We start from the raw sequence: 25,195 nt of genomic DNA on the forward strand, positions 1-25,195 counted from the left end.
TGGAAGCAGAGTTGTTACTCAATTTATAGAATGTATCTGTCATACAAGATGAAAAGGTCTAGAAATCTTATATACAACATCTTGCTAATAGTTTATAATACTCTACTACGCAATTTAAAAACTTGTTAGGACCAGGGCACCTGGGTGGCTCAGTCACTTAAGCGTCTGACTTTGACTCAGGTCATGATCTCACAGTTTGTGGGTTCCAGCCCCGTGTCAGGTTCTGTGCTGACAGCTCAGAGCCTGATTAATGCCTGCTTCGGATTCCCTGTCTCCCTCTCTGCCCCTCCCCCACTCACATTCTGTCTTTCTCTCTCAAAAATGAATGACACTAAAAAGAAATTATCAACTTGTTAGGACAGCACATCTCACATGCTTTTTACCATATTTTAAAAAAACAAACTCAGCAGGATATACATATTCAAACTGCTAAAAACCAAAAATAAAGAGAAAATCTTTATAAAAAATAAGCCCATGCAAACACTAACCGAAAGCCAGCTGTAGCAAAGTTAAGCTTCAGAACAAAGAGCAGTATCAGAATGATATCCACAAATGATAAAGGGTAATTTCACCAAGAAGATACAACAATCCTAGATATGTACGCACCTAATAAGAGAGCTTCAAAAGTCATGAAAACAAATAGAACTCAGAAGAACAATAGGCAAATTCATAATTACAGCTGGAAATGTCACACTCCCCATTCAGTAACTAACAGAAGATGTAGACAAAGTCAGTAAAGGTATAGAGAATACCTCGATAAAAGGATAGGATCAGTTCTTTTCTCAATTTTTTCACTGGAGGATAAATCCACAACGTCATCTATATTTTGTATGCAAGAAAGCTTCTGTTCCTTATTGCCTTCATCTTCATTCATCTCAGGCCTTAAAGACTGACTGTTATCTATGAATACAAAATGCATGTTATTCTAAAAAACGAAAACATCCACTTTTTAAAGCACACAGGAATTTACATAAAACAGTCTATTCCTACAAATCATTAATCCATTCCACAATTTCCAATATCCAAGGCAGAGATCTTAATTTTAGAACACTTATGAAAATTTAGTCAACTCACAACTGTATAAATTTTAACTGTGTTTTATAGATCAGCCCAAATTTCCTGGGCAGTTTGTAGAATTTAATCGTTATTAATTGCTGCTACTCAGAAGTTTTTAAATTACATACATCATGACAGTACATCTCTTCTCAAGTTATATAGGAACTATCAATACATGTAAGAAACTTACTTATGTATTTTTCTCCTTTAGAATGATCTAACTGAACAGTGGCATTTCCTGAAAGATTCTTTACTTCCTGTTTAGCAGTTTCATCCTGATTCTTTCTTCTTCTTTTCTTTTGATTTAGGTCTGTTTCTAATGCAATCTGTTCTGAATCCTGTTCTGATAAAGTCTGAGACTGTTGTTCTTCTTCACCCGTTTGAGCATCCTTTTGAGACTGTTCTGTATCTGAAATTTTGCTGCTCAGAGACTCATCTGGATCATCATTTCCTCCTTCACTGGCAACTTTTTTTGCTTTGAAAATAAAAGATACTGTTATAAACATATAAATAACCTACAGAAAAAATCTTAAAGATGAAGAAGATAAATACTCAGGGATATCTGGGCAAAACTTTGAAGACAACCTAAAATACCCAATTGGGACTAAAGAAGCTGTAACACGTTTATGGTATAAAAATCCACAGAACAAATAATAATGAGGTAGGCTTGTAAGTAGTAATGTAAAAGATTGCAAAAGGTATTTTTGTACAAAAAACTCAAGTTGCAGAGAACATATAGATTATGATCTCATTTTTATTAAGCTAAAACAATTACATATCCTCTAAGACACACATATACTTCAATAGAAGTGTTTACTAACAGTTATCCCTAGAAAATCTGGACAATTTGATTTGAAGGCAGGGTAGGAAAGAGAATTCGCCATTTTCTGTATTATTTGTTTTTCAATGAACAACCCTTTCTAACAAATATTTTTAGGGGCATCTGGGTAGCTTGGTTGGGTAAGTATACAACTCTTGATTTCAGCTCAGGTCATGATCCCGGGTTGTGGGATCAAGCCCTGCTTTGGCCTCACCGCTGAACAGGGACCCTGCTTAAGATTCTCTCTCTCTCTCTCTCTCAAAAAAAAAAAACAAACAAAAAATATTTTTAAACAATATTTTAAACAATTTTAAACAATTTTTAAAATACCCTTCTAATGAAGACATATTAATAGTCAATTGCATCAAAAGATAAAAATATGTAAAATTTAAAAAAAGAAATGAGAAATCACCATGGAGACATCAACCAAAAGCAAACTTCACAACAACTGTTGATCAAGACATCTCTAAAAATATCTAGTCTTAAAAACAAAAAAAACCCTAATCTTAAAAAATAATAAAATTAACATCATTTAATTTGTTAAAAAAAAAAAGTCAAAACAAGAATTTACAACTGAGAACACTGGATTTCCTATCAGAATAATAATCAGCAATTTTTAAATTCTGAGACTTGTTATAAAAAAACTATAAAAAGTTCTCACATTAAATAAAACACGTGTTATTTATGATATGACCTATAACATAATAATCATGTTAATATATCTATTTTAATTTCCCAGGGCCATAAAAGTAAAAAAAAAAAAAAAAAAAAAACACACTAAAAAATGTAATAATTTTATAGTTACCAACACTTTTTTTTAATTTTTTTTAATGTTTTTTATTTATTTTTGAGACAGAGAGAGACAGAGCATGAACGGGGGAGGGGCAGAGAGAGAGGGAGACACAGAATCGGAAGCAGGCTCCAGGCTCTGAGCCATCAGCCCAGAGCCTGACGCGGGGCTCGAACTCACGGACCGCGAGATCGTGACCTGAGCCGAAGTCGGATGCTTAACCGACTGAGCCACCCAGGCGCCCCTTACCAACACTATTTTTAAAAAGATAGAAACATCATGCTCCAAGAAAAGAAATGCTAGACTGCTCTGTGCAGAAGACAATTAATGCAGCAGGCAGGCCTCACAGCCATCCCTTGAAAGGCCTGATTAAAATGTTGACCCTTAGGCTGTGTCTGGAAACACAGGTTTGGGGAGAATTCACACCAGCCTGACAAAAGTGGCTCAGTGTGCCTAAAATGTCTGTACCAACAATATGATTTATGCTGAACAACTGCTTTCATTTTGGGAGTTCCAAATTCTGATATGTGCCAGGCAGAGGGTGTCTACATTGCTAGCCTCCAATAAAAACCTTGGACCCTCAGTTTCTAACAAGAAAGCTGGCAGACAACTTTTTATCTATCTCATCATAACTTGTTGCTACAGAAATGAAGCACTTCCTGTGGGACTCTAGGAGAGAGGACTCTTGTAAGCTTGTACCTGGATTTTCCTAGACTTTGAGCCATGTATCTTCTCCCTTTGCTAATTCTGTTCCATAGCCTTTCACTGTAAGAAATCTCAGCTGGTGTAAAACCATACACTGCATCTTTTGAGTCTCCTAGCAAATAATCCAACCTCGCATTAGTCTTGCAGACCCCCAAAGCAGGCTCTCACAACCCTAGGTTTGAGTCCTACATCTGTGAATACTTAAACTGTGAGACCATAGGGAGAGTTAACAAGATCTCCAGGGCTGTTTCCAAGTGACTAAAACATGTGGAAAGGGTCTGGGATGTGAACAACCTAACATATAAACTTCCCCATAGTTCCACGATTCTTTAAAGTACTTGATGTAACTAAACATTATCCTCCTAGATCAGAATTCAAATAATCAAGAAAATATTTGCCTAAAAATAGAAATGCCTACATATATACAAGTTTCTACCTAGCACCAATCAACACTAACCCTCAGAAATAAACTGTGCTCAAACAATGCAATTCAATCACAAGCAAAAGTATCAGAGTCCCATTTTTTAAACATTAGAACTTTGTGTCAGGTTTGTTTTACAAAGGAAAATGATAATAAGTAACCAAACATGACACCCCCAAATTCCAGTGCTCTTTTATTAGCTACAACAACACTCTAGAAGCAAGAAAGATGTCAAATAGCCCAGCCATGCAAATTATTAATTTAAAAGGAAGTGCTATTTTAGGCCAGATAACTGGGAGACTGAAGAAAAATCAAGTCTCCCCAAACGGATGCCCTGATGATCTCAACTACCTGAACTACAGAGGAATGCTTAAAGACTCGAGGGACAATATTCCAAGTGTATCACTATTAAATAATAGAACATGCTTCCTTTTAAAATACCTTTTACATTTTTCCGTGGTTTAGAAGATTTCTTCTCCTTTGAACTCTGATTTTTAACAGATTTTTGTTTTCTTTTCTCTTCTTCAGCAAGAACTTTCTGAAGCAAATGAGCAAAAAAATCGAAGTCAAAAGGGCGCTTTTCCTCTGTTTAAAAAAAAAGAGAAAAAGAACCCACAAGTTTATATTTTAAAAAAAGAAAAAGAATTTTCAAGTTAAGTACCATACATCAAAAGCAAATGGGCTTATTAGGAGAATGGATAACCAACTCTAGTCACTGTAGAAGAGACTCACAAAAGAAAACTGAGCAATAAATAGGAACAAGTTACATCAGTTTAAAAAACAAAAAAATAACTATGTACTGATATAAGCAATATTATAGGTAAATCTCAAAATGTTGACTGAAAGAAGCCAGACATAAGAGAGCACATGCTGTATGATTCCATGAGTAAGAAGTTCTAGAACAAGCAAAACTAATCTATGGTGATTCAAATGAAAATAGCAGTTGCCCTGCATCAGGATAGCTGTGGAGACTGACTACAAAGGGACACAGGGGCCTTTCTGTTCGATGAAAACATTCCATACCTTGTTTTGGGTGGTGGTTGCACAAGTATAACCTATGTCAAAACTCAAACTATAAATTGCACTGTACGTACATTACAAATCAACTTTGAGAAAAGACCAGATGACTAACTCCTCAAAGCCTCATGTCCTCTCTTCATCACAACCGTTTCACTATTTAATCTTCCAAATATCAGCAAACAGGGAAGCAAGTGAATATTGATCAGGACCATTCTCACTAAATACCCATCAATGTCATTACATCAGAAAGAGCCATGGGGGCACCTGGGTGGCTCAGTCGGCTAAGCGTCCGACTTCGGCTCAGGTCATGATCTCGCAGTTTGTGGGTTTGAGCCCCACATCGGGCTCTGTGCCGACAGCTCGGAGCCTGGAGCCTGCTTTGGATTCTGCGTCTCCCTCTCTCTGCCCCTCCCCCACTTGTGTTCTGTCTCTATCAAAAATAAACATCAAAATAATAATAATAATACATTAAATTAAATTTTAAAAAACTAAAATGGGGCGCCTAAGTGGCTCAGTTGGTTAAGTGCCCAACTCTTGATTTCAGCTCAGGTCATGACCTCAAGGTTTTTAAGTTCGAGCCCCACAATGGGCTCCACACTAACAGTGCAGAGCCTGCTGGGATTCTCTACTCCACCATCCTCCCCTGCCACCTCTCTTCACCTCTCCCCTGATCACGCTCTCTTTCAAAATAAAAAAATGAACTTAAAAAAAATTCTCAGAAAAACTGAAAATGTAAGTTCTAAAAAAAATTGCAGTTTAATTTTTTGTAATTTTCCACTACAAAGCACCCAAATCAGCCAATAATAAAATTGTGTATTACAGGGGCACCTAGGTGGTGAGTCGGTTAAGCATCTGACTTCGGCTCAGGTCAGGATCTCTCAGTTTGTGGGTTCGAGCCCCGTGTCAGGCTCTGTCCTGACAGTGTGGACCCTACTTGGGATTCTGTGTCTCCCTCTCTCTCTCTGCTCTTCCCGACTTGCACTCTGCACCTCTCTCCCTCTCTCAAGAATAAACATTAAAAACTTTTTCAGTAAAATAAAATAATCCATTAAAATGGTCTTAACAATGGTTCCATACCCCATGAAGACTTTATGGATTTATGAATTCTCTCCTGATTATAATGCACTGAACATAATCAACAGTTTCATGACCACCTCTCCAAAATAGAGAGAAGTTTAAGACTAAAATACTCCAGATCTTCCAGGAGCTATTTTTGGAAGTGCTATCCCTAAAGACCCAATACAACGTTGTGAGTACACTCCACTCATCTCAGGGTCTCCTCGTAAAGTAAAACACACGTGCTATATGACATCAATCCCCTTTTTAGGTTTTTTCCTAAGATTAGCACTACAGCAAAAGGACAGTGAATACATTTATCATGAAACATTGATAATTATCTTCCAGACAAGGAATATAGGTTTATTTTTATGTTTTTTTTAACTCTTGTTTGTTATTTTTTTTTTTTTAGTAATCTCTACACTCAACGTGGGGCTTGATCCCAATATCAAAAATTGCATGCTCTTCCGTTTGAGCTAGCTAGGTGTCTCTACAGGTACTATTTTAAACAATACATTTAATTTTGCTTTTTTTGTACAGATCCCTTGATATTCTTCTCTGGACTCAAAAAGAAAAAATGTTAACTGCAGTAAAGCAATTACTTAAAAGCTGAAAAATAGGTATCATCCCTTCAGGTATAAATTCAAACGCCACCTTTTCAGATAAAACTTCCCTGACTACCAATTCTACATATCCACTCTTCACTCTCTTTTTTCTTCTTAGAAACTAATCACTATCTGCAATTAACCATGACTACTGACTTTATCCTTTTCCACATCTAATTAGACTTAAGGCTCTAAAAGCAGACTTCTCATTTGCTCTGTTCACCATTATATCCTCAATGCCTAGAACATTAAACAGCTCTCAGATGTTTACTATTATTAACTGAATGAATGACTGGCCGCTGGAAGGAATCATCTATACTGTTAGTTCTTCCAGAAACAATTCCTTCTTGAATAGAGTTGACTCAGAACAAAAAAACACTTAGAAAAGGTGTCTTCAGTCCCTCTATAACTTCTGGAACTCAGAACTCTGCTTACTTGCTTCTCAATGTTTTACTAATCCCTTGTCTATAGATCTGTTATCAGCTGCCAGACCTGCACTGCTCAAGAGAAAAATGTCCAGTCTCATTCTTCTTATGACAATAAAGAGAAAACACAAATCTAAAACACACCGGAACCAAACTGGTCCTTTTTTAAGATCTCCAAGTGATATGTCATAAAAGAGGTCTTAATACTTACGGAAGGCTTTGTCTATTCTCCATCCATTTGTTTTCTCTTCACGTTTAAATTTATTCTGTTAACAGAAGAAAACAAAAACCTACAGTAATTTTATCCTATTAAAAAAGTGAAGATTACAGTTAAAAAATAAGCATTAAAATAAAACTTCTGGGGTGCCTGGGTGGCTCAGTTGGTTGAGTGTCTGCCTCTTGATTTCGGCTCTGGTCATGATCCCAGGGTCATGGGCTCAAGTCCTGAGTCAGGCTTCACACGAAGCATGGAGCCTGCTTGGGATTCTCTGTCTGCCTGTCTCTCTCTCTCTCTCTCTCTCTCTCTCTCTCTCTCTCTCTCTCTCTTCCTCTGCCCCTCCCCCCTGCTTGTACACTCTCTCTCTAAAACAAAAATTTAAAAAATTCTTATAACAAATGATTCTCTTGTACATAACATCTTTGCCAACAGGCAAGCTACTTAAACCTTCAGCTTTTTAAAAAGAGATGATGATCTACACTGAGCTCCCTGAACCTCTTTGTAATCAACAGCATAAATCAGCAATGGAAGCTAGAGTTACAGAGGATAGAAAAAAGTTAACTAGCTTGGTAACAAATCAAACTGTAGTCAATTAAGCTAACCAATATTAACTCTTTAAAAACTAATATATTCATATCAAGTTAAACATCTTATATTACTATTCTCATGTTTTTTATGGCACAGAAGAGAGACTGTGAGAAAACAAATTTTTGAGTCAGGCCAAGTTTATCTTTAGAATCTTCTTCATATTGGGGCACCTGGGTGGCTTAGTCGGTTAAGCATCCAACATTGGCTCAGGTCATGATCTCAGGGTTAGGGACTTCAAGCCCCGCATTGGGCTCTCTGCCATTAGCACAGGACCCATTTGGTTCTCTGTCCCCTTCTCTCTCTGCCCCTCCCTCGCTTACATGTGTGTGCACGCTCTCTCAAAATTAAACAAACGTTTAAAAAAAAAAGAGAGAGACTTCTTTATATTAAGGCACATTTCTTCATGCTTTTCTGAGCAGCAGAGATCATCATTCCCTGTCGTACTCCAGATTACCTCCATTAAGATGGAGATGGTTAAAGTTTAAGGTTCAATCCATCCTAACTAAGGTCATTAGGAAGTGTGAGGGTATAAGCTTGTTTGTAAGATTATCTAATCATGCAATTACATTCTGGGAGAGGGCATAATCACCAATCTCTCCCTTTTATAGATCAGTCTAAAAGCTTTTATTGAAAATACAAAAATCAAACTTTTTATTGAGAAAAAATAGAGAAAATCACAAAACAAAGAAGCGCTTCATGGCCCCCTTCTTCCCTCTGAAAGAACCTAACCACTGACCTGACTTTATTTAAAGCTCTATCTTGCTTTCCTTACTGTTTATCATTCAAGGGCACATGCATCTTTAAACTCTTTAGGTGAGCCTTGCCCATATTTTAAAAACTTCATAGGCCTTCAACATCTTTTCATCTACAGCTTATCCTTTTTTTTCCAGTCTTTATTTTCTTCATAAAACTCATTCCCAAGTAAATAACACTTAAGTTTTCAAGGATCATTATCTTTCTCCCATAAAGATCATATTATTCTTTAAACATCTCCTCAAAAGTTACCTCCATAAAAATGAGAGGCTATATAACCACTAAATTGAACATCCTAAGAGAAATGCCAATAAGCTTTAGGCATTATTCAATTCTAAAACAATACTATACCATATTTTACCTAATGAGGAACATAATTCAGAACAATTTAAAACATTTGTAAAGAATGTATTGATATTATTCCTTGAATTTATAGGCAGGAACTACTGCAAACTAAATTCCATGATTGTAAAATAAATCCCATAATTTCCACCACTGACTCTGATGAAGTAACTGGTTACAGGCTTACTCAACACATCCAACCACACCAAAAATAACTTTACTACTGAACAAAATAAATCAATCAACTGTTTGCAAACAATGGACAACAGCAAGAGTAAAACTACAACCTCACATTTCTGGATAGAATGGAAACATCTAAGATGTACCCATGATCACCATGGCTCTCTGGGCTAAATTCCCTAAACAATGAAGAGGAGATAAAGCCCAAAGAGAGCAGAGCTCTCAAGAGCTAGAGAATATTTAGGGGTTGTAGAGAGAAGACAGCTATATAAAAAGGAGTCTCACAAGCTTAGTGGAAGTATTCCATGGGTACTTGATCTATATCTGGGTTCCACATACCAATAGCCTAAGGCCTAGCAGAAAACAACTACTCCTGGAACGAGAAAAGAAAGATACTAGAAGTTACTTAACAGAGCAAGCTGACAGAATTCTAGCCCTCACAAAAGGAAAGACTTAGTTAATACCCAAACATTTACTTTAGACACCAGAAAAGCCACCGCTTCGAGATAAGGACCACAGTCTTAGAGCAGGCTTTCTCACTCAGGGCTCTAGCATGAGAATTAAATTCTAATGCCCTAAAGCACTCACGGTATGTAATGAATTATACCATCTCTTCTGTGCATCTCGAATAGTACTAATATGATGGTCCTCAGAGAACTTAGAAAACTAATTCAAAGGATTTTCTATGGTTCAGATAAAAAACCTAGAAAAAGGATTAGCCTAGATTTGCCTTAATAAAGCCTAAAATCAAGCCTTGACAATAACAAGGAGAGTTGAGAGAATATTAACTGCCTTTTAGAACTTAATACTCTTTAAAGGAAAGAAACCAACAAACATAATCTAGACACTATCAAACATATCATCCACAATGTCCAGTACTCAGTTTAAAAAAAATCCATGGGGCGCCTAGGTAGTTCAGTTAAGCGTCCGACTTCAGCTTGGGTCATGATCTCGTGGTTTGTGAGTTTGAGCCCCACATCAGGCTCTATGCTGACAGCTTGGAGCCTGGAGCCTGCTTCGAATTCCGTATCTCCCTCTTTCTCTGCCCCTCCCCTACTCTCGCTCACGCACATGCTCTCTCTCAAAAATAAACATTAAAAAAAAAAAAATCTTTTAAAAAACCTCCACAAGGGACGCCTGGGAGGCTCAGCTACTTAAGCATCTGGTTCTTGGTTCTGGCCCAGGTCATGATCTCATGGTTCAGGAGTTCAAGCCCCATGTCAGGCTCTGTATATTCTCTCTCTCCCATTCTCTCTGCCCCTCCCGCTAACACACATGTGCTCTCTCCAAATAAACTTAAAAAACAAAACAAAACAAAACTCCATAAGACATGAGAAGACAAGAAAATGTGATGCACAAAAAAATAGTCAACAGAAACAGATCTCAACATGATCTAAATGCTGAAATTAACAAACAAGAAAGTTAAAACATGTTATAAATATGTTCAATGATTTAAAGAAAAATACGGAATCAACAGGGAAATCTCAGAAGAAAGGAAACTAAGAAAAATAACCACGTGGAAATTAAAGAAATGAAAAATATGTAACATGAGAAATGAAACATTCACTGAATGGGCATATCTGCAGACCGAAGACAGCAGAAGACAGGGTGAACCTGTGAACACAGTAATGGAAACTAACCAAGTGATATAGAGAAAAAAAGATTAGGAAAAAAAAAGAACAGAGCTTTAACTTGAAGTATAATGTTATGCAAGCTAATAGACATAAGTGGAGTTCCAGAGGAAAAGGACAAAGTAGAAAAAATATTGAAAAGAAACTATCCATACGAAAATCATAACCCTACTGCTGAACACCAGAGTTAAAAACTCTCAAAAATAGAGAAAAACAATTTATCACATACAGGGGAATAAAAACAAAAAATATGACTGACTTATCATCAAAAACACTGGAGGCCAATGGGCAAGAGAATGACAATTTTAAAACACTGAAAGGAAAACCTATCAAACCACTTGCATATCCAACAAAAAAAAACAAAAAGGTGAAATAGACTTTCAGATAAATCAAAGCTGAGAGAATTTTTCAACAGTAAATCTCCTATCCAAACCTACACGAAGAAATGAAAAGCATTGAAAATGGTGGCTAAATATTAAGGCTAGTTTCTTTTTTCTACTTTTCTACTCAATTTCTTTTAAAGACAAGACAATGGGGGCTGACAGCTTAGAGCCTTGAGCCTGTTTTCGATTCTGTGTCTACCTCCCTCACTCCCCTCCCACCCGTCTCAAAAATAATAAACATTAAAAATAAAATAAATAAAGACAAAAGACTATAAGCTAAAATAAGTTTGATGTAAAATTGGATTACAGTATGTAAAAGTGAAATATATAATTACACAAAGGATGAAGGGTAGATGGAATATACTTGTAAGAGATTATTACATATGGAGTATGAAGTGTAAAGAGTAAAATGGTACAATAAAGAAAATAAGAAAGAATACTAAGATTTATCTGAATAACCCAAAAGAAGGCAGGAAATGAGGAATAAAAAACAGATGGGTAAGCGGAAAATAGTGAGGTGATAGACTTGAACCCAGTCATATCAGTTATTACATTAAAGGTAAATGAACTAAATTATTACATGGAAATGTACAACAGACATTTTATCTTTTTTTTTTTTTTTTAAATCAGGGTCAACGTAAGAATTCAATGACCATGAATTGGTCTCTCTCAGAAATACAACCTATAATAAAATTAAACTCAAAGAGTGTCAGACTGGATAAATTACTGCAGCTACTATAGAATACAGTATGGATGTTGCTCAAAAATATTAAAAAATAAAATTATCACATGATCTAGCAATTCTACTTCTGCATATTTACCTGAAGGAAACAAAATCACTATCTTGAAAAGATGTATGTATCCCCAAGTTCAGTGCAGCATTGTTCACTGCAGCCAAGACAATCTAAGTGTCCAGTGAGAAATGAATAAAGAAAATGTGGCACTGGCACAAAAACAGAGTAATGGAACAGAATAGAGAATCCAGAAATAAACCCACAAATGTATGACCAAGTAATCTTTGACAAAGCAGTAAAGAATATCCAATGGAATAAAGACAGTCTCTTCAGCAAATGGTGCTGGGAAAATTGGACAACAATATGCAGAAAAAGGAACCTGGACCACTTTCCACACCATACACAAAAATAAACTCAAAATGGATGAAAGACCTAACTGGAAGACAGGAAGCCACCAAAATCCTCGAGGAGAAAGCAGGCAAAAACCTCCTGACCTCGGCCATAGCAACTTCTTACTCAACACATCTCCAGAGGCAAGAGAAACAAAAGCAAAAATAAACTATTGGGACCCCATCAAAATAAAAAGCTTCTGCACAGCAAAGGAAACAATCAGCAAAACTAAAAGGCAACTGATGGAATGGGAGAAGATATTTGCAAACGACAAAGCAGATAAAGGGTTAGTATCCAAAATCTATAAAGAACTTATCAAACTCAACACCCAAAAAACAAATAGTCACGGGAAGAAATGGGCAAAAGACATGAATAGACATTTCTCCAATGAAGACACCCAGATAGCTAACCAACACATGCAAAAATGCTCCACATCACTCATCATCAGGGAAATACAAATCAAAACCACAATGAGATATCACCTCACACCTGTCAGAATAGCTAACATTAACAACTCACACAACAACAAATGTTGGAGAGGATGCGGAGAAAGAGGATCTCTTTTGCACTGCTGGCAGGAATGCAAATTGGTACAGCCACTCTGGATCACAGTATGGAGGGTCCTCAAAAAATTAAAAATAGAACTATACTACGACCCAGCAACTGCACTACTAGATATTTACCTAAGGGATACAGGTATGCTATTTCGAAGGGGCACATTCACCCCAATGTTTATAGCAGCGCTAGCAACAATAGCCAAAGTATGGAAAGAGCCCAAATGTCCAACAACGGATAAATGGATAAAGAAGATGTGGTATGTACACACACACACACACACACACACACACACACACACACACACACACAACGGAGCATTACTCGGCAATCAAAACAAACGTAATCTTGCCATTTACAACTATGTGGATGGAACTGGAGGGTATTATGCTAAGCAAAATTAGTCAGAGAAAGACAAATACCATATGACTCCACTCACATGAGGACTTTAAGATACAAAACAGATGAACATAAGGGAAGGGAAACAAAATAATATAAAAATGGGAGGGGGACAAAATAGAAGAGACTCTTAAATACGGAGAACAAACAGAGAGTTACTGGAAGAATTGTGGGAGAGGAGATGGTCTAAATGGGTAATGGGCAATAAGGAATCTAGCCCTGAAATCAATGTTGCACTATATACTAACTTGGACGTAAATTAAAAATAAAAATTATAAAAGCAAAGCACAAAAAAAAAGAAAAAATGTGGTACCTATGTGTGTGTATATGTGTACAGAAATATTATCCAGCCATAAAGAAGAAATTTTCCCATTTGCAATATCATGAATGGACACTGAAAGCATTATACTAAGTGATATAAATCAGAAAAGACAATTGCTGTATGATCAATTTAGCAGCACACTAAAAGTGAATGTACCCATTACTGTGCCCAAAAGTGAATGACACAAGAAAGTCAATATATGTCAAAAACTGAATATAAAAACACAGAAAGAGGCGAATCTATGACCATGAAGGCAGATGTCAATTCTTTGCATCGTTAACTACTAGAACTAGACAACATATCCAACAACAGAGTATACACTCATTTCAAGTGCACCAGAAATACTGACCAAGATGAATATAACATGTTTTTAAAATAAATCTCATTAAATTTCAGAAAGACTGAAATCTTACAGCTTATATATTTGATGTTCACAATGGAATAAAACAATTACAAAACAGTAAAATATTTATCAATGTCCCAAATATTTGGAAATTAAGCACACTTCTAAATAACAGAACTATATGTAGAAAATATTTTTAACTGAGAAACACTGAAAGCAACCTATCAAAATTTATGAAATGCAGTTGAAGCAGGACTCAGATGAAAATGTATAGCTTTAAATGTCTAATTAGAAAAAAAGTACTAAAAGTCAATGTTCAAAATTTTCATCTTAAGAAGAATATAATTAAAGGCAGAATAAATAGAAGTAAATGTTGAAGAGTTAAAAAAATGAAAATCCACAATTAAAAACTTGTAACTACAGGTTGGTTCATTAGAAAGATTTGGGGAAGTCAAAATACCCTTAGCAAGACAAAGAAAAAAAAAGAAGGAAAACGTCAATTATCAAAGAGAAATATCCTATAAAAATTAAAATGATTACTGAACAGTATGAAAACTTCATGCCTATAAATTCAACAACTTAGCATCAAAACTGACAAGAAAAAAACTGAGTATCTGAATATACCTATATGTATTAAAGAAACTGAACTTAAAATCCTTCCTCAAAGAAAATTACAGGTCTGAAGGTTTTCACTGTTGAATTCTATTGAACACTAAAGGAGAAATAGTATTAATCTTAAATTCATTCAGATAAAAGAAAAAAAAAAGACAAAAACACTGTCCAACTCATTTTCTATAACCAGCATAATCCTGGTACCAAAATATGATAAAGGCATTAAAAGAAAGTTGTAAAATATCCTTCATAGGGCGACTGGCTGGTTGAGTTGGTTAAGTGTCCAACTCTTGATTTCAGCTCAGATCATTTCAGTCATGAGTTCCAGCCCCGCATTAAGCTCTGTGCTAACAGTGCAGAGCCTGCTTGGGATTCTCTCTCTCCCTCTCTCTCGCTGCCCCCTCCTCTCTCAAAAATAAATCAATAATAAATAAATATTCAAAATATCCCTCATGAACAAAGATGCAAAAAATCCTCAAGAGGGGCACCTGGGTGACTCAGTCAGTTGAGCATCTAGCTTTGGCTCAGATCGTGACCTCATCGTTCATAAATTCATTAGTCTGAATCCTCCATCAGGCTGGCTGCTGTCAGCACAGAGCCTCCCTCAGATCCCCTGATCACGTCTCTCTCTGCCCCTCCCTGGCTCACGTGCATGCACTCTCTATGACCTTAAAAAAAAAAAAAATTTTTTCAAGAAAATATAATAAAATCCAACATCAGAAAGAATAGCACAAGTCTGGTTTGATATTTGAAAACCAATACAATCCACTAGTCTAAATTTTCACTTTTCTAAATTTTGCCCAAAGATTTGTTAGAACTACATTAAACTTAGGGGAGGAGTCTAAACAATTTTGGGGAGAAATAGTTTAGTGACAAATTTATCATTAATTACTCAGATCAGAGAGCTCCCCTAGACAATTTCTAGCCTTCACATACTTTAACGTTTTCTTCTCCTTATATCAAAGATCAACATTAGAAAAGGAACATAGATAATATAAACAATTCTTCTTTTGCAGAAATAGAATAACCATTACACCATATAATGGTCCCCAGGTGATGGATCCATGCCTAGGGTAGCACAAGAACAAAACATCTGTCTTTCCTGATAGTTTAATTAATGAAGGAAAAAAAACCCATGGTTGAATAAAGAGCTCACTATAGGAGTGCCTGGGTGGCTCAGTCGGTTGAGTGTCTGACTTCGGCTGAGGTCATGGTCTTGTAGTCTGTGAGTTCAAGCCCCATGTCATGTTCTGTGCTGACAGCTCAGAGCCTGGAGCCTGCTTCAGATTCTGTCTCTATCTCTCTCTTGCCCCTCCCCTGCTCTCACTGTGTGTCTCTCCCTCTCAAAAATAAAATAAAAAATTAAAAAAAAATTTTTTTAATAAAAAAAGAGCTCACAATATATTGAAAACGCATAGGGCCGCCGGGGTGGCTCAGTCAGTTGAGCAAACGACTGCAACTCAGGTCATGATCTCATGGTTTGTGAGTTCGAGCCCCGTGTTGGGCTCTGTGCTGACAGCTCAGAGCCTGGAGCCTGCTTCGGATTCTGTCTTCCTCTCCCTATCTGCCCCTCCCCCACTCATGTTCTGTATCTGTCTCAGAAATAAATATTAAAAAAAATTTTTTTAATTGAAAATGCATGACGGCCAACATAGTGTGCACTCATATGTACTCCATCCCAGGAAACTTGTAACTAAGTTTCTCACAAAGGGAAAAATAAAACAGAGAACACTACTCACTCTGTTAGGCATAGTAAAGCACTAATTTACATCACTGCTCTTGTTAATAGTGGCCCTGTCCACAAAGTTAAGGTAGTCTAAGAAAGCAACAGTTAGATCAGATCATGGGAATTATCTAATTTAGCATGCCTCTCTTCATGCCTTCCTAGGAAATTAAGCAATACACTCTGTTCAAAAGCTACCCTTAATCCAAATACGTATTCTGATACATTTATTCTTCCCTCTTCGTTACATAATGCTTCTTTTATCTTAGATTCAGTGGTTTTATGGGTACTCCCTAAAATCCATTCTAGAAGTGAGCAAGACATAGATAATACACTAAAGGTAACGAGATTGTACTCATATTAGAACTCAGTAATACTGCATTACTTTCTGACCTGTAAAAAAGGACACATGTACTCAAAACTAGTAATGAATAAGGATGAACTGAGATTTAAACAAAAGTTAAAAAAATAGTATTAGTAATTTTTGGTCCTTTTCCAATCAACAAATGTATTGGGTTTACTTTACCTTAATTTCTATCCTTGCTCTGTGAGGAAAAAGCTGTCCAATCATAGAAAAGTCAGTTCCTACCATGCTGATGGCTAAAAAAAACATATCTGTTTCTGTAAAAATAAAAGATTTAGAAAGAATGAAAATTAATCCCAATATTTCAGAGGAAAAAAAAATCTTACATGAAGTATATATTTTGAGTTAAAAATAAATTTGAGAGTATCTAATAGTCTTTTATTAAAGGCCAGGAAATCTTTAGTCAATTTTATTGCTAAGAACTTCATGCATCTAAAATAATGTCTAAACTTTTATACAGAAACATAAGAAATTTATAAACTCATACCAAGAAGCTAAAATTAGGAAGACAGGGAAGAGAAGGGGAAGAGGAAGGAGAGAAGGAAGAGGAAGGAGAGAAGGAAGAGGAAGGAGAGAAGGAAGAGGAAGGAGAGAAGGAAGAGGAAGGAGAGAAGGAAGAGGAAGGAGAGAAGGAAGAGGAAGGAGAGAAGGAAGAGGAAGGAGAGAAGGAAGAGGAAGGAGAGAAGGAAGAGGAAGGAGAGAAGGAAGAGGAAGGAGAGAAGGAAGAGGAAGGAGAGAAGGAAGAGGAAGGAGAGAAGGAAGAGGAAGGAGAGAAGGAAGAGGAAGGAGAGAAGGAAGAAGAAGGAGAGAAAGAAGAGGAAGAAGAGAAGAAAGAGGAAGGAGGAAGAAGGGGAAAGAGAAGAGGAAGAAGAAGAAAACAACATTCTGCCTATCTGGTCTCAAAGTGTTCTTAAGAAAACCATCAGTCACAGCCACTATATTACCGCTTTAACATAAGCAACTAAGGTGCACTAAGTAGTATGTGAAAGAAAGTAACCAAAACAACACAAACTATTAAAAGAAGTAACCTCAATAAAATAGGATTGGGGAATACAGAGGAGGAAAGTATAGAATCTTTGTTGTTGTCCTGAATTACTCTGTTTCATTTTTTCCCCAAAAACAACCTGCATTATTTTTTATAAGAATAAGTGATACCATTCAAAAGGTATTATAAGCTTCAGGCACCTGGGTGGCTCGGTCGGTTAAGTGACCAACTCTTGATTTTGGCTCAGGTCCTGATCTCACGGTTCATGAATTCAAGCCCTGTATCAGCCTCCATGCTGACAATGCAGAGCCTACTTGGTATTCTCGCTCTCTCCCTCTCTCTTTACCCTTCCCCTGCTTGCACTAACTCTCTCAAAATTAACAAATAAACTTAAAAAAAAGTAGTATATGCTTTTTAACAGCACAATTTTGACCCTTAGAAACTCTATTATACAATAGTATCTAAGGTAGAACATTATTATGAGTATTAGAAATATTAATAGTTTTCCATGTTATTTTTTATACAGGGATTTGACAGAGAGGACTACTCTAGCCCAAATTACCATAATGCTAATTCCTAAAAAGATCACTAAGATAAAGCCAGAGATGGAGTTCCATAATAAGTGGCGGGGGAGGGGGGGAGGGGGGGAAGGGATGCAGAGGTCAGTTCCAATAAAATTAGCTAGACAGAAAATAACACGGTTTTCATTTTATTTACTTACAGAAAATAATTCACTTTACTTCAAATAAATATCCACAACATTTAAAATGAAAATTAGTTACCTTTATTTGACCATGGTTTAGAATAATAGTTTTTCCTAAAGCTGGAATATGTAGTTGTAGAACCACGCTCAAATATGGGATCATTTTCCTCAACAACACAGGGGCCTTTTGTCCTTAAAACTTCTACAGTTAAACTGAAAGAGACACACTTTTAAATAGATTTGCACTTAGAACAAGAAAGAAAATAATACATGATATTTGAATAGTTATATTTTGAAATGTGCCATGACAGAATCGGAACAAAAGTATAATAATATATACTTGAGGTATGCATGTTTTCCAAGATTCTGTTAATTTTCACTTAAAATGTGATTGCCAAGTAATAAAATTAAATGCCAACATTCTTCTGAAATCGTTAATAGCAATATAAAATTTACACATTATCTTTGCGCCACCAAAAAATTACTTAAATTTTATTGACTTCTGTATGTCCCCTACATTTAACACATATTACCTTATCATACTAAACCCAAGATGAGAAACATAAGCATCTCATAGTTTTTGTTCTACATTCCTGTAAACAAAGCAGTACAATGCTTTTAACTATTTAATGACCAGTAAAATGATCATCACAAAATAATGGCAAAAAACACACAATTATTAAAAGTACTGCATTTATGTTTCATTATCGTAGAATTTTATAGGCTATAAAAAGATTTTTATACTGAACTGTCAGACTACTTTACATCCCTCTTTTATATTTAGTTACTCGTGAATTTATCTTCTTTTTTAAAAAACACACTTTGGACAAACAACAAATTCCACAATGCCAAATTTGAAAAATTTAATATTATAACTGAGAAACTACAAAGTGAATTTAAACCTTGTCATAACAAAAGTTATATAGAATATTAACCCTGATTAAACCTGATTCATTTGTTGCATTTTCATTAGTTATAACCACACACCAAAATATGGTATTAGTTAATAATAAGAAAACCTGAATTTTGACTTCAAGACTGAGCCAATTTTTGAAATGTATCATCAGTAGAGACCAGCATATAATTAGTGGAGCTCATCCCAATTACCAGTAAAGTTAGTAAAACAATTGTGGAAGGTTAATGGATGACGAATCAGCAGTACCATCTTCTTATAAAAAACACAGCATAAAAATTGCTAAAAATTACAAATGAATCTAACTCATCTTTCTATTTATAACATGCATTAAAAAATATAAGCATCAGTGTTTATATGGTCAGGTAACCATGAATGATGCAGAAATTCAATCTCTCTCATTAGACAAAGCACATTTGTTCTTATGTTTGAAACCACAATCTCTTTTTTTTTTTTTTTTTTTTAACTTACCTTTCTTCATCCAAAATAATGGAACCATCTTCTGCCACTTTTACTCGAGGAACCAGCAATGGCCCGTCATCCACTTCTTCTTCTACTTCTTCATGACCTTCAGCATCAGGAGTACTTTTACCTTCTTGCCTACCGAATGTAAAGATAGCTTAATTCATATATCCAGGAGAAGGATCTCCTGAGTACTATCAACTTCTGAAATAAATTACTTCGAATCCAACCTTCATTTGATTTCCAATTTTCCCTATACCCTAAGTAAAGATACTACACGTTAAGGACGTGGTTATAAGAATTTCCCCGACTATGGGGTGCCTGGGTGGCTCAGTCAGTTAAGCATCCGACTTCAGTTCAGGTCATGATCTTGTGGTTTGTGGGTTCAAGCCCTACATCGGGCTCTGCGCTGACAACTCAGAGCCTGGAGCACGCTTCGGATTCTATGACTCCCTCTCTCTGCCCCTTGCCTGCCTGCACTCTGTCTCTCTCTCAAAAATAAATAAAAGCATTAAAAAAATTTATTTTAAAAACTATAAAAGGGAAAGAAAAAGAAAAATATATACACGTTTATTTGTTTAGACACAGAATAGAATTAGAAGGATACATTAAAAAATTGGTAACAATTGTTGCCTTCAGGCAGCAGAACCAGATGACAGAAAAACAGAGTTGGAAGACTTCTCGGTATACTTTTGTTCCATTTGATTTTTGTACTGTTTTATTATGCTATTCTAAAACAAAACAAAATCCTTTTTAATTCTAAAAGCTTCAGTTGAGGGGTCCCTGGGTTGCTCAATCTGTTGAGCATCCAACATTTCAGCTCAGGTCATGACCTAACAGTTTGTGGAGATGGAGCCCCATGCTGATAGTTCTGGGAATACCTGCTTGGGATTCTCTTTCCTCTCTGCCCCTCTCCCCCCGCAATCATGAACACGTACTCTGTCTCTCAAAATAAATTAATAAATATTAAAGAAAACAATATTTTAAAAATAAATAAAAATAAAATATAAGGTTTCGTTAAAATAACACCATTGGCCATTTCCATATATAATACACAGTATGGGCCGCCTTACATTTTGATTTAAATCAGACATGCCCGGCTAGCTCAGTCGGTAGAGCATGAGACTCTTAAATCAGACAGTAAGTTTTATTCTTGCTAGTGATTCTATCTAAACATTCCTATCACATGCAATTTGACTATAACAAAAAGCATCATTTGATTTCTTTTTTTTAAAACTGTACCCATCAAAAAACTTATTTTAAAAAAACACTAAGATAAAATGCTTACTCTCTTGTCTGGACTGGTGTCAATGATTTTTCAGTTTTCTTTTCTTGTTCCAGTGAAGAACTAATAAACAACAAACGTTTTTAAATGTGAGACAATTTAATATTTAATATAAAAAATATTTTTAAATGAACAATATATATCTTGTTAATTCTACCCGTTGGCAAGAAGGAAATTATTTTAACTTGCATTTTTTTTATATGATAAACCATAACACTATTATTAATAACGGTGTGGCCCAAGAGTCAATTTCTCAGTCAAAAACCTTGTCATCAAATATAAACCTGCTATGCCCTAGGTAGGAACGTTTTGACTCTCTAATTCCTTAGTGAAGGGAGGCTCTCCCAGTCCTCATGTCTGAAGCAACCTACATGGCTTATCTCCAAATTCTATATGTCAAACAACTTACCACCTAGGCTTCTGGCCCTTCGGCAGCAAGCCAAAGACCTGGTAAACCTGAAAAAAGCTACACTCCTGCATCCACCTGCTAAACCATCAACAACATAACAATGAGATTTATTATAAACCATCTGCCTCCTCAGGCTAACTTTACTAAAGAAGCTTTGTTCTTAGAAGATAAATAATATCTACTATAAATAATTAGGAGGTAGAGCATAAAAATTACAGTGTTCCTTTAGAATCAGGGTATAGTGTACAAGAAACACAAACTGCAGTATTGATTAAAGTTGTTTAGTTTTGTAACATTTTGGTAATGTAAGAAAGGAAACTTATTTTTGGGGCGCCTGGGTGGCTCAGTCGGTTAAGCATCGGACTTCAGCTCAGGTCACGATCTCGCGGTCTGTGAGTTCGAGCCCCGCGTTGGGCTCTGGGCTGATGGCTCAGAGCCTGGAGCCTGCTTTCGATTCTGTGTCTCCCTCTCTCTCTGCCCCTCCCCCATTCATGCTCTCTCTCTGTCTCAAAAATAAATAAATGTTAAAAATAAAATAAAATAAAATAAAATAAAGGAAACTTATTTTTAATTTCAGAGGTAAAGGGCACCATCCCAAGAAAGCAGTTACCTGAAATACAACTAAATGTTGTTTAAAAATTCTATCGAAAAAACATCGTATTTGCTATAAGTTTTGTCAACATACTTTTGGAAAACACGAACTTGTACTCTAAGTGATACTTAACTCACAACATACCCAAAGAAAGGACAAGAAAAATTTACTTACGTCATTGGATTATTATCTGGCAGGTAATATATGAAATCTCTCATAGTCATTTTTGAACGATCTGGTGGCTTCTGACTTTCATTTATGGCATATTTGTTTTTCCATTGTTTCTGGACACACAAACACACACAAAGATCCACTTTTCTTTTATAAATGTAGAATTTCACATGTACTATATTCAAAGGTATATCCCACTCTTATATTCATTGCAAGTGATTTAGTATTATTCTTACCACGATTTTTCCCAATTTTAGGACAAACTTCATAAACTGCATTCTTTTTTTTTTTTTTTTTTTAACGTTTTTATTTATTTTTGAGACGGAGAGACAGAGCACGAATGGGGGAGGGTCAGAGAGAGGGAGACACAGAATCTGAAACAGGCTCCAGGCTCCGAGCTGTCAGCACAGAGCCCAACGCGGGGCTCGAACTCACGGACCGCGAGATCGTGACCTGAGCCGAAGTCGGCCGCCCAACCGACTGAGCCACCCAGGCGCCCCATAAACTGCATTCTTAAACAGTGTAGCACATCAAGGGATTTTAAAAACTAAAGTGTCTAGGTCTGGATAAAAGCTCAACATATAAAATCATACTTACTAGTGCCTTCTAACTATAATAGTTTGCGAAGAATTTATAAATACATAGTTTTTGTTTACCCTGTAATGAACTAGATTTCTGTGAATTTTACAAAATTCTTAAAGCAAATGTTTAATTTTTTAATTCCTGAAAATAAATCTACCTAAGCAGATTCTATAGAACATCTTTAGAGACCTAGATTTTAAACAATATAGATTCAAATCCCACTGATATGTGATACAAAGCAAATAACTTCTCTAAACTTGTTTCCACCTGCATAAAACAGCGGTATCTACTACACAAAGATGATAGAATTAAATAATATAAAGCACCATACTCATGCTAAGTGCCTTCCTCTGAATTAACAAGGGGATTTTGTAATAATAAAAGCCGACATTTGTTAAGCTCCTTCTGTTTGCCAGGCACTAGTCTTAATGTGTTTTACATATATTTACTCATCCAATCTTTACAACCCTCCAATGAGATATATACTATCATCACTCTTATTTTGCAAATGAGGATACAGACAGAAAAATCAATTAAATTGCCCAACGACACATACTAAGGGATGACTCTAAGATTCAAATCTTAAATATCTAACTGCAGAGCTTACATGCTTCACTATTGGTACAGTGCAATCTTGGAAAAATAATCGATCGTCAAGATTAAAAAGATGAGCTTTACTATACACATAAATGCAAATTTTTCCCATTTATAATTTCCATACTGTCAATTTATAAAATATTACCAATTCATTTTGCTCAAATAAGTATATCTGTCTTAATTCAAATGAATGCTATTCATGTAACGAAAAATGATACTTAAAGTTTATTTTATAAATATGCTTTGTATATTTTCTATGTGTGTAGAAACAGACCTTCTATTTTTGGCCTTCACCAAAATCAAAGATATAGATGAATATAAAAATTAACATAGCAGAAAAAATAGCTTATTAAGTCCATCGCGCTTATTAATCATTCAGTTCACAAAAGGGGATCTTCTATTAAAATAAGGAACATTAACTGGTTATGCTCCATTAAATACTACAGATATTAATCCTCCAAATGATGCCTAACATAAAAACAGAAACCTAGTAGGAACAGTCAAATGTGATTTTTCTCCCTTACCTTCTCCTTTCTCAATTCTTCTTTTAACATTTCTCTTAGTTTCTGGGCTTTATATATTCGGTATCTGTCTGAACATGGCTGTTTCTCTTTTGTTGAAATAGGCTTTGGCTGTGGAACTTCTTGATTAACTGTAGATAAGGGATGAGATTCTGAAGGAACACTGACACCAGGCTTAACCAGAGTAGTACTTGATATTCGCTTTCTTCTCTGTGAAACAGCAGAGGAAGACTTACTGGATTCTTCAACATAATTTTCATTGTCAGTCTTTTCATCACTGTCAAAATTTAAAAAAAAAAAAAAAAAAGGACACCATGGATCTTTCATATTCTAGTTTTAAAAACTAGCCCGGCAAAAATCTAAACCAGTAAAATCTCATTATTAAAACAATCAACGACTTGAGATATACATTATTCATGACAGATTCCAATAAAAATTTTGTTTACTAAAATTTTTATTTTTTTTTAATTTTTTTTAATGTTTATTTTGAGAGACAACATTGAGAGACAATGTTTATATTTTGAGAGACAGAGAAAGACAGAGTGTGAGTGGAGGAGGGGCAGATAGAGAGGGAGACACAGAATCCAAAGCAGGTTCCAGGCTCTGAGCTGTCAGCACAGAGCCTGACACGGGGCTCGAACTCGTGAACCACAAGATCATGACCTGAGCCGAAGTCGGACGCTTAACCGACTGAGCCACCCAGGCATCCCTTTACTAAAATTTTTAACAGATACATAAATTCTAACAAAGACTGCTGATCTTTTTCAAACGTCAAGTCCCTTAGTGCATTAGAACATATAAGTTTATGCTCATCCTAACTCGTTCAAGAAAAACAAAAGGCCAAGTTACAAATTAAAACTTCATGACCCTACTCTGAATCACTATATAACTGACAATTTTTATTTAAGTTTTTTTTTTTTTAATCTTTATTAATTTTTGAGAGAGACAGAGGGAGAGCAGGGGAGGGGCAGAGAGAAAGGGAGATACAGAATCTGAAGCAGGCTCCAGGCTCTGAGCTGTCAGCACAGAGCCCGATGCGGGGCTCTAACTCACGGACCGTGAGATCATGACCTGAGATGAAGACGGTTGCTTAACCGACAGAGCCACCCAGGTGCCCCAACAATTATTTTTTCAAAAACTAAGTTTATAATCTATATTGACATCCCCCTAGCTGATCTAAATTATAAATTGCTTTATCAACCTGAGAGGAGTCAAACCAAACATACAAAACATCAAATTTCTAAAATATCTCTACTACAGTATTTGAGAATATACATTGAGCTACATTAATCAAATCAAATACTGTTTGAGGTAGAAATCATTCCTCTTTCGTCTGGTATGAATACTTACACAGCTATCAAACTCCTAACTTAAAAAAGTACTTAGTCACTCCAAAATACATATTAGATATGGTTCAGATTGGATACACACATTTCAGGAATGGCCTGAAAGCAAATTAAGTCAAGAAGAGAGAGGGTGTAAGAATTAAAAGCAGTCTACATTTTTCATGTTATTAGTTTTATGTAAAAGTAGAAAATGCT

The 25,195-nt window shown here is 35.8% G+C and overlaps 1 protein-coding gene across 5 annotated transcripts in view; it reads right to left on the bottom strand.

Annotated features, from left to right (window-relative positions):
- BDP1 (B double prime 1, subunit of RNA polymerase III transcription initiation factor IIIB) overlaps positions 1-25,195 on the bottom strand; it is a 98,361-nt gene that overhangs the window by 68,295 nt on the left and 4,871 nt on the right. For 4 of the 5 annotated variants that reach the window (XM_019463070.2, XM_019463068.2, XM_019463066.2 and 1 more), the window contains 10 exons: positions 23,658-23,931; positions 21,958-22,067; positions 20,786-20,845; positions 19,507-19,638; positions 18,202-18,335; positions 16,597-16,691; positions 7,110-7,164; positions 4,234-4,377; positions 1,247-1,531; positions 753-900 (listed from right to left, as the gene is read on the bottom strand). In XM_019463070.2, coding sequence (XP_019318615.2) covers positions 753-900; positions 1,247-1,531; positions 4,234-4,377; positions 7,110-7,164; positions 16,597-16,691; positions 18,202-18,335; positions 19,507-19,638; positions 20,786-20,845; positions 21,958-22,067; positions 23,658-23,931 — 1,437 coding nt within the window. The remainder of the gene's footprint in view (positions 1-752; positions 901-1,246; positions 1,532-4,233; positions 4,378-7,109; positions 7,165-16,596; positions 16,692-18,201; positions 18,336-19,506; positions 19,639-20,785; positions 20,846-21,957; positions 22,068-23,657; positions 23,932-25,195) is intronic. The other variant, XM_019463069.2, reaches the window with a different exon arrangement.

Source organism: Panthera pardus, unplaced genomic scaffold, assembly GCF_024362965.1.
Source record: "Panthera pardus isolate Hobbes unplaced genomic scaffold, ASM2436296v1 HiC_scaffold_2, whole genome shotgun sequence".
NCBI lineage: Eukaryota > Metazoa > Chordata > Mammalia > Carnivora > Felidae > Panthera > Panthera pardus.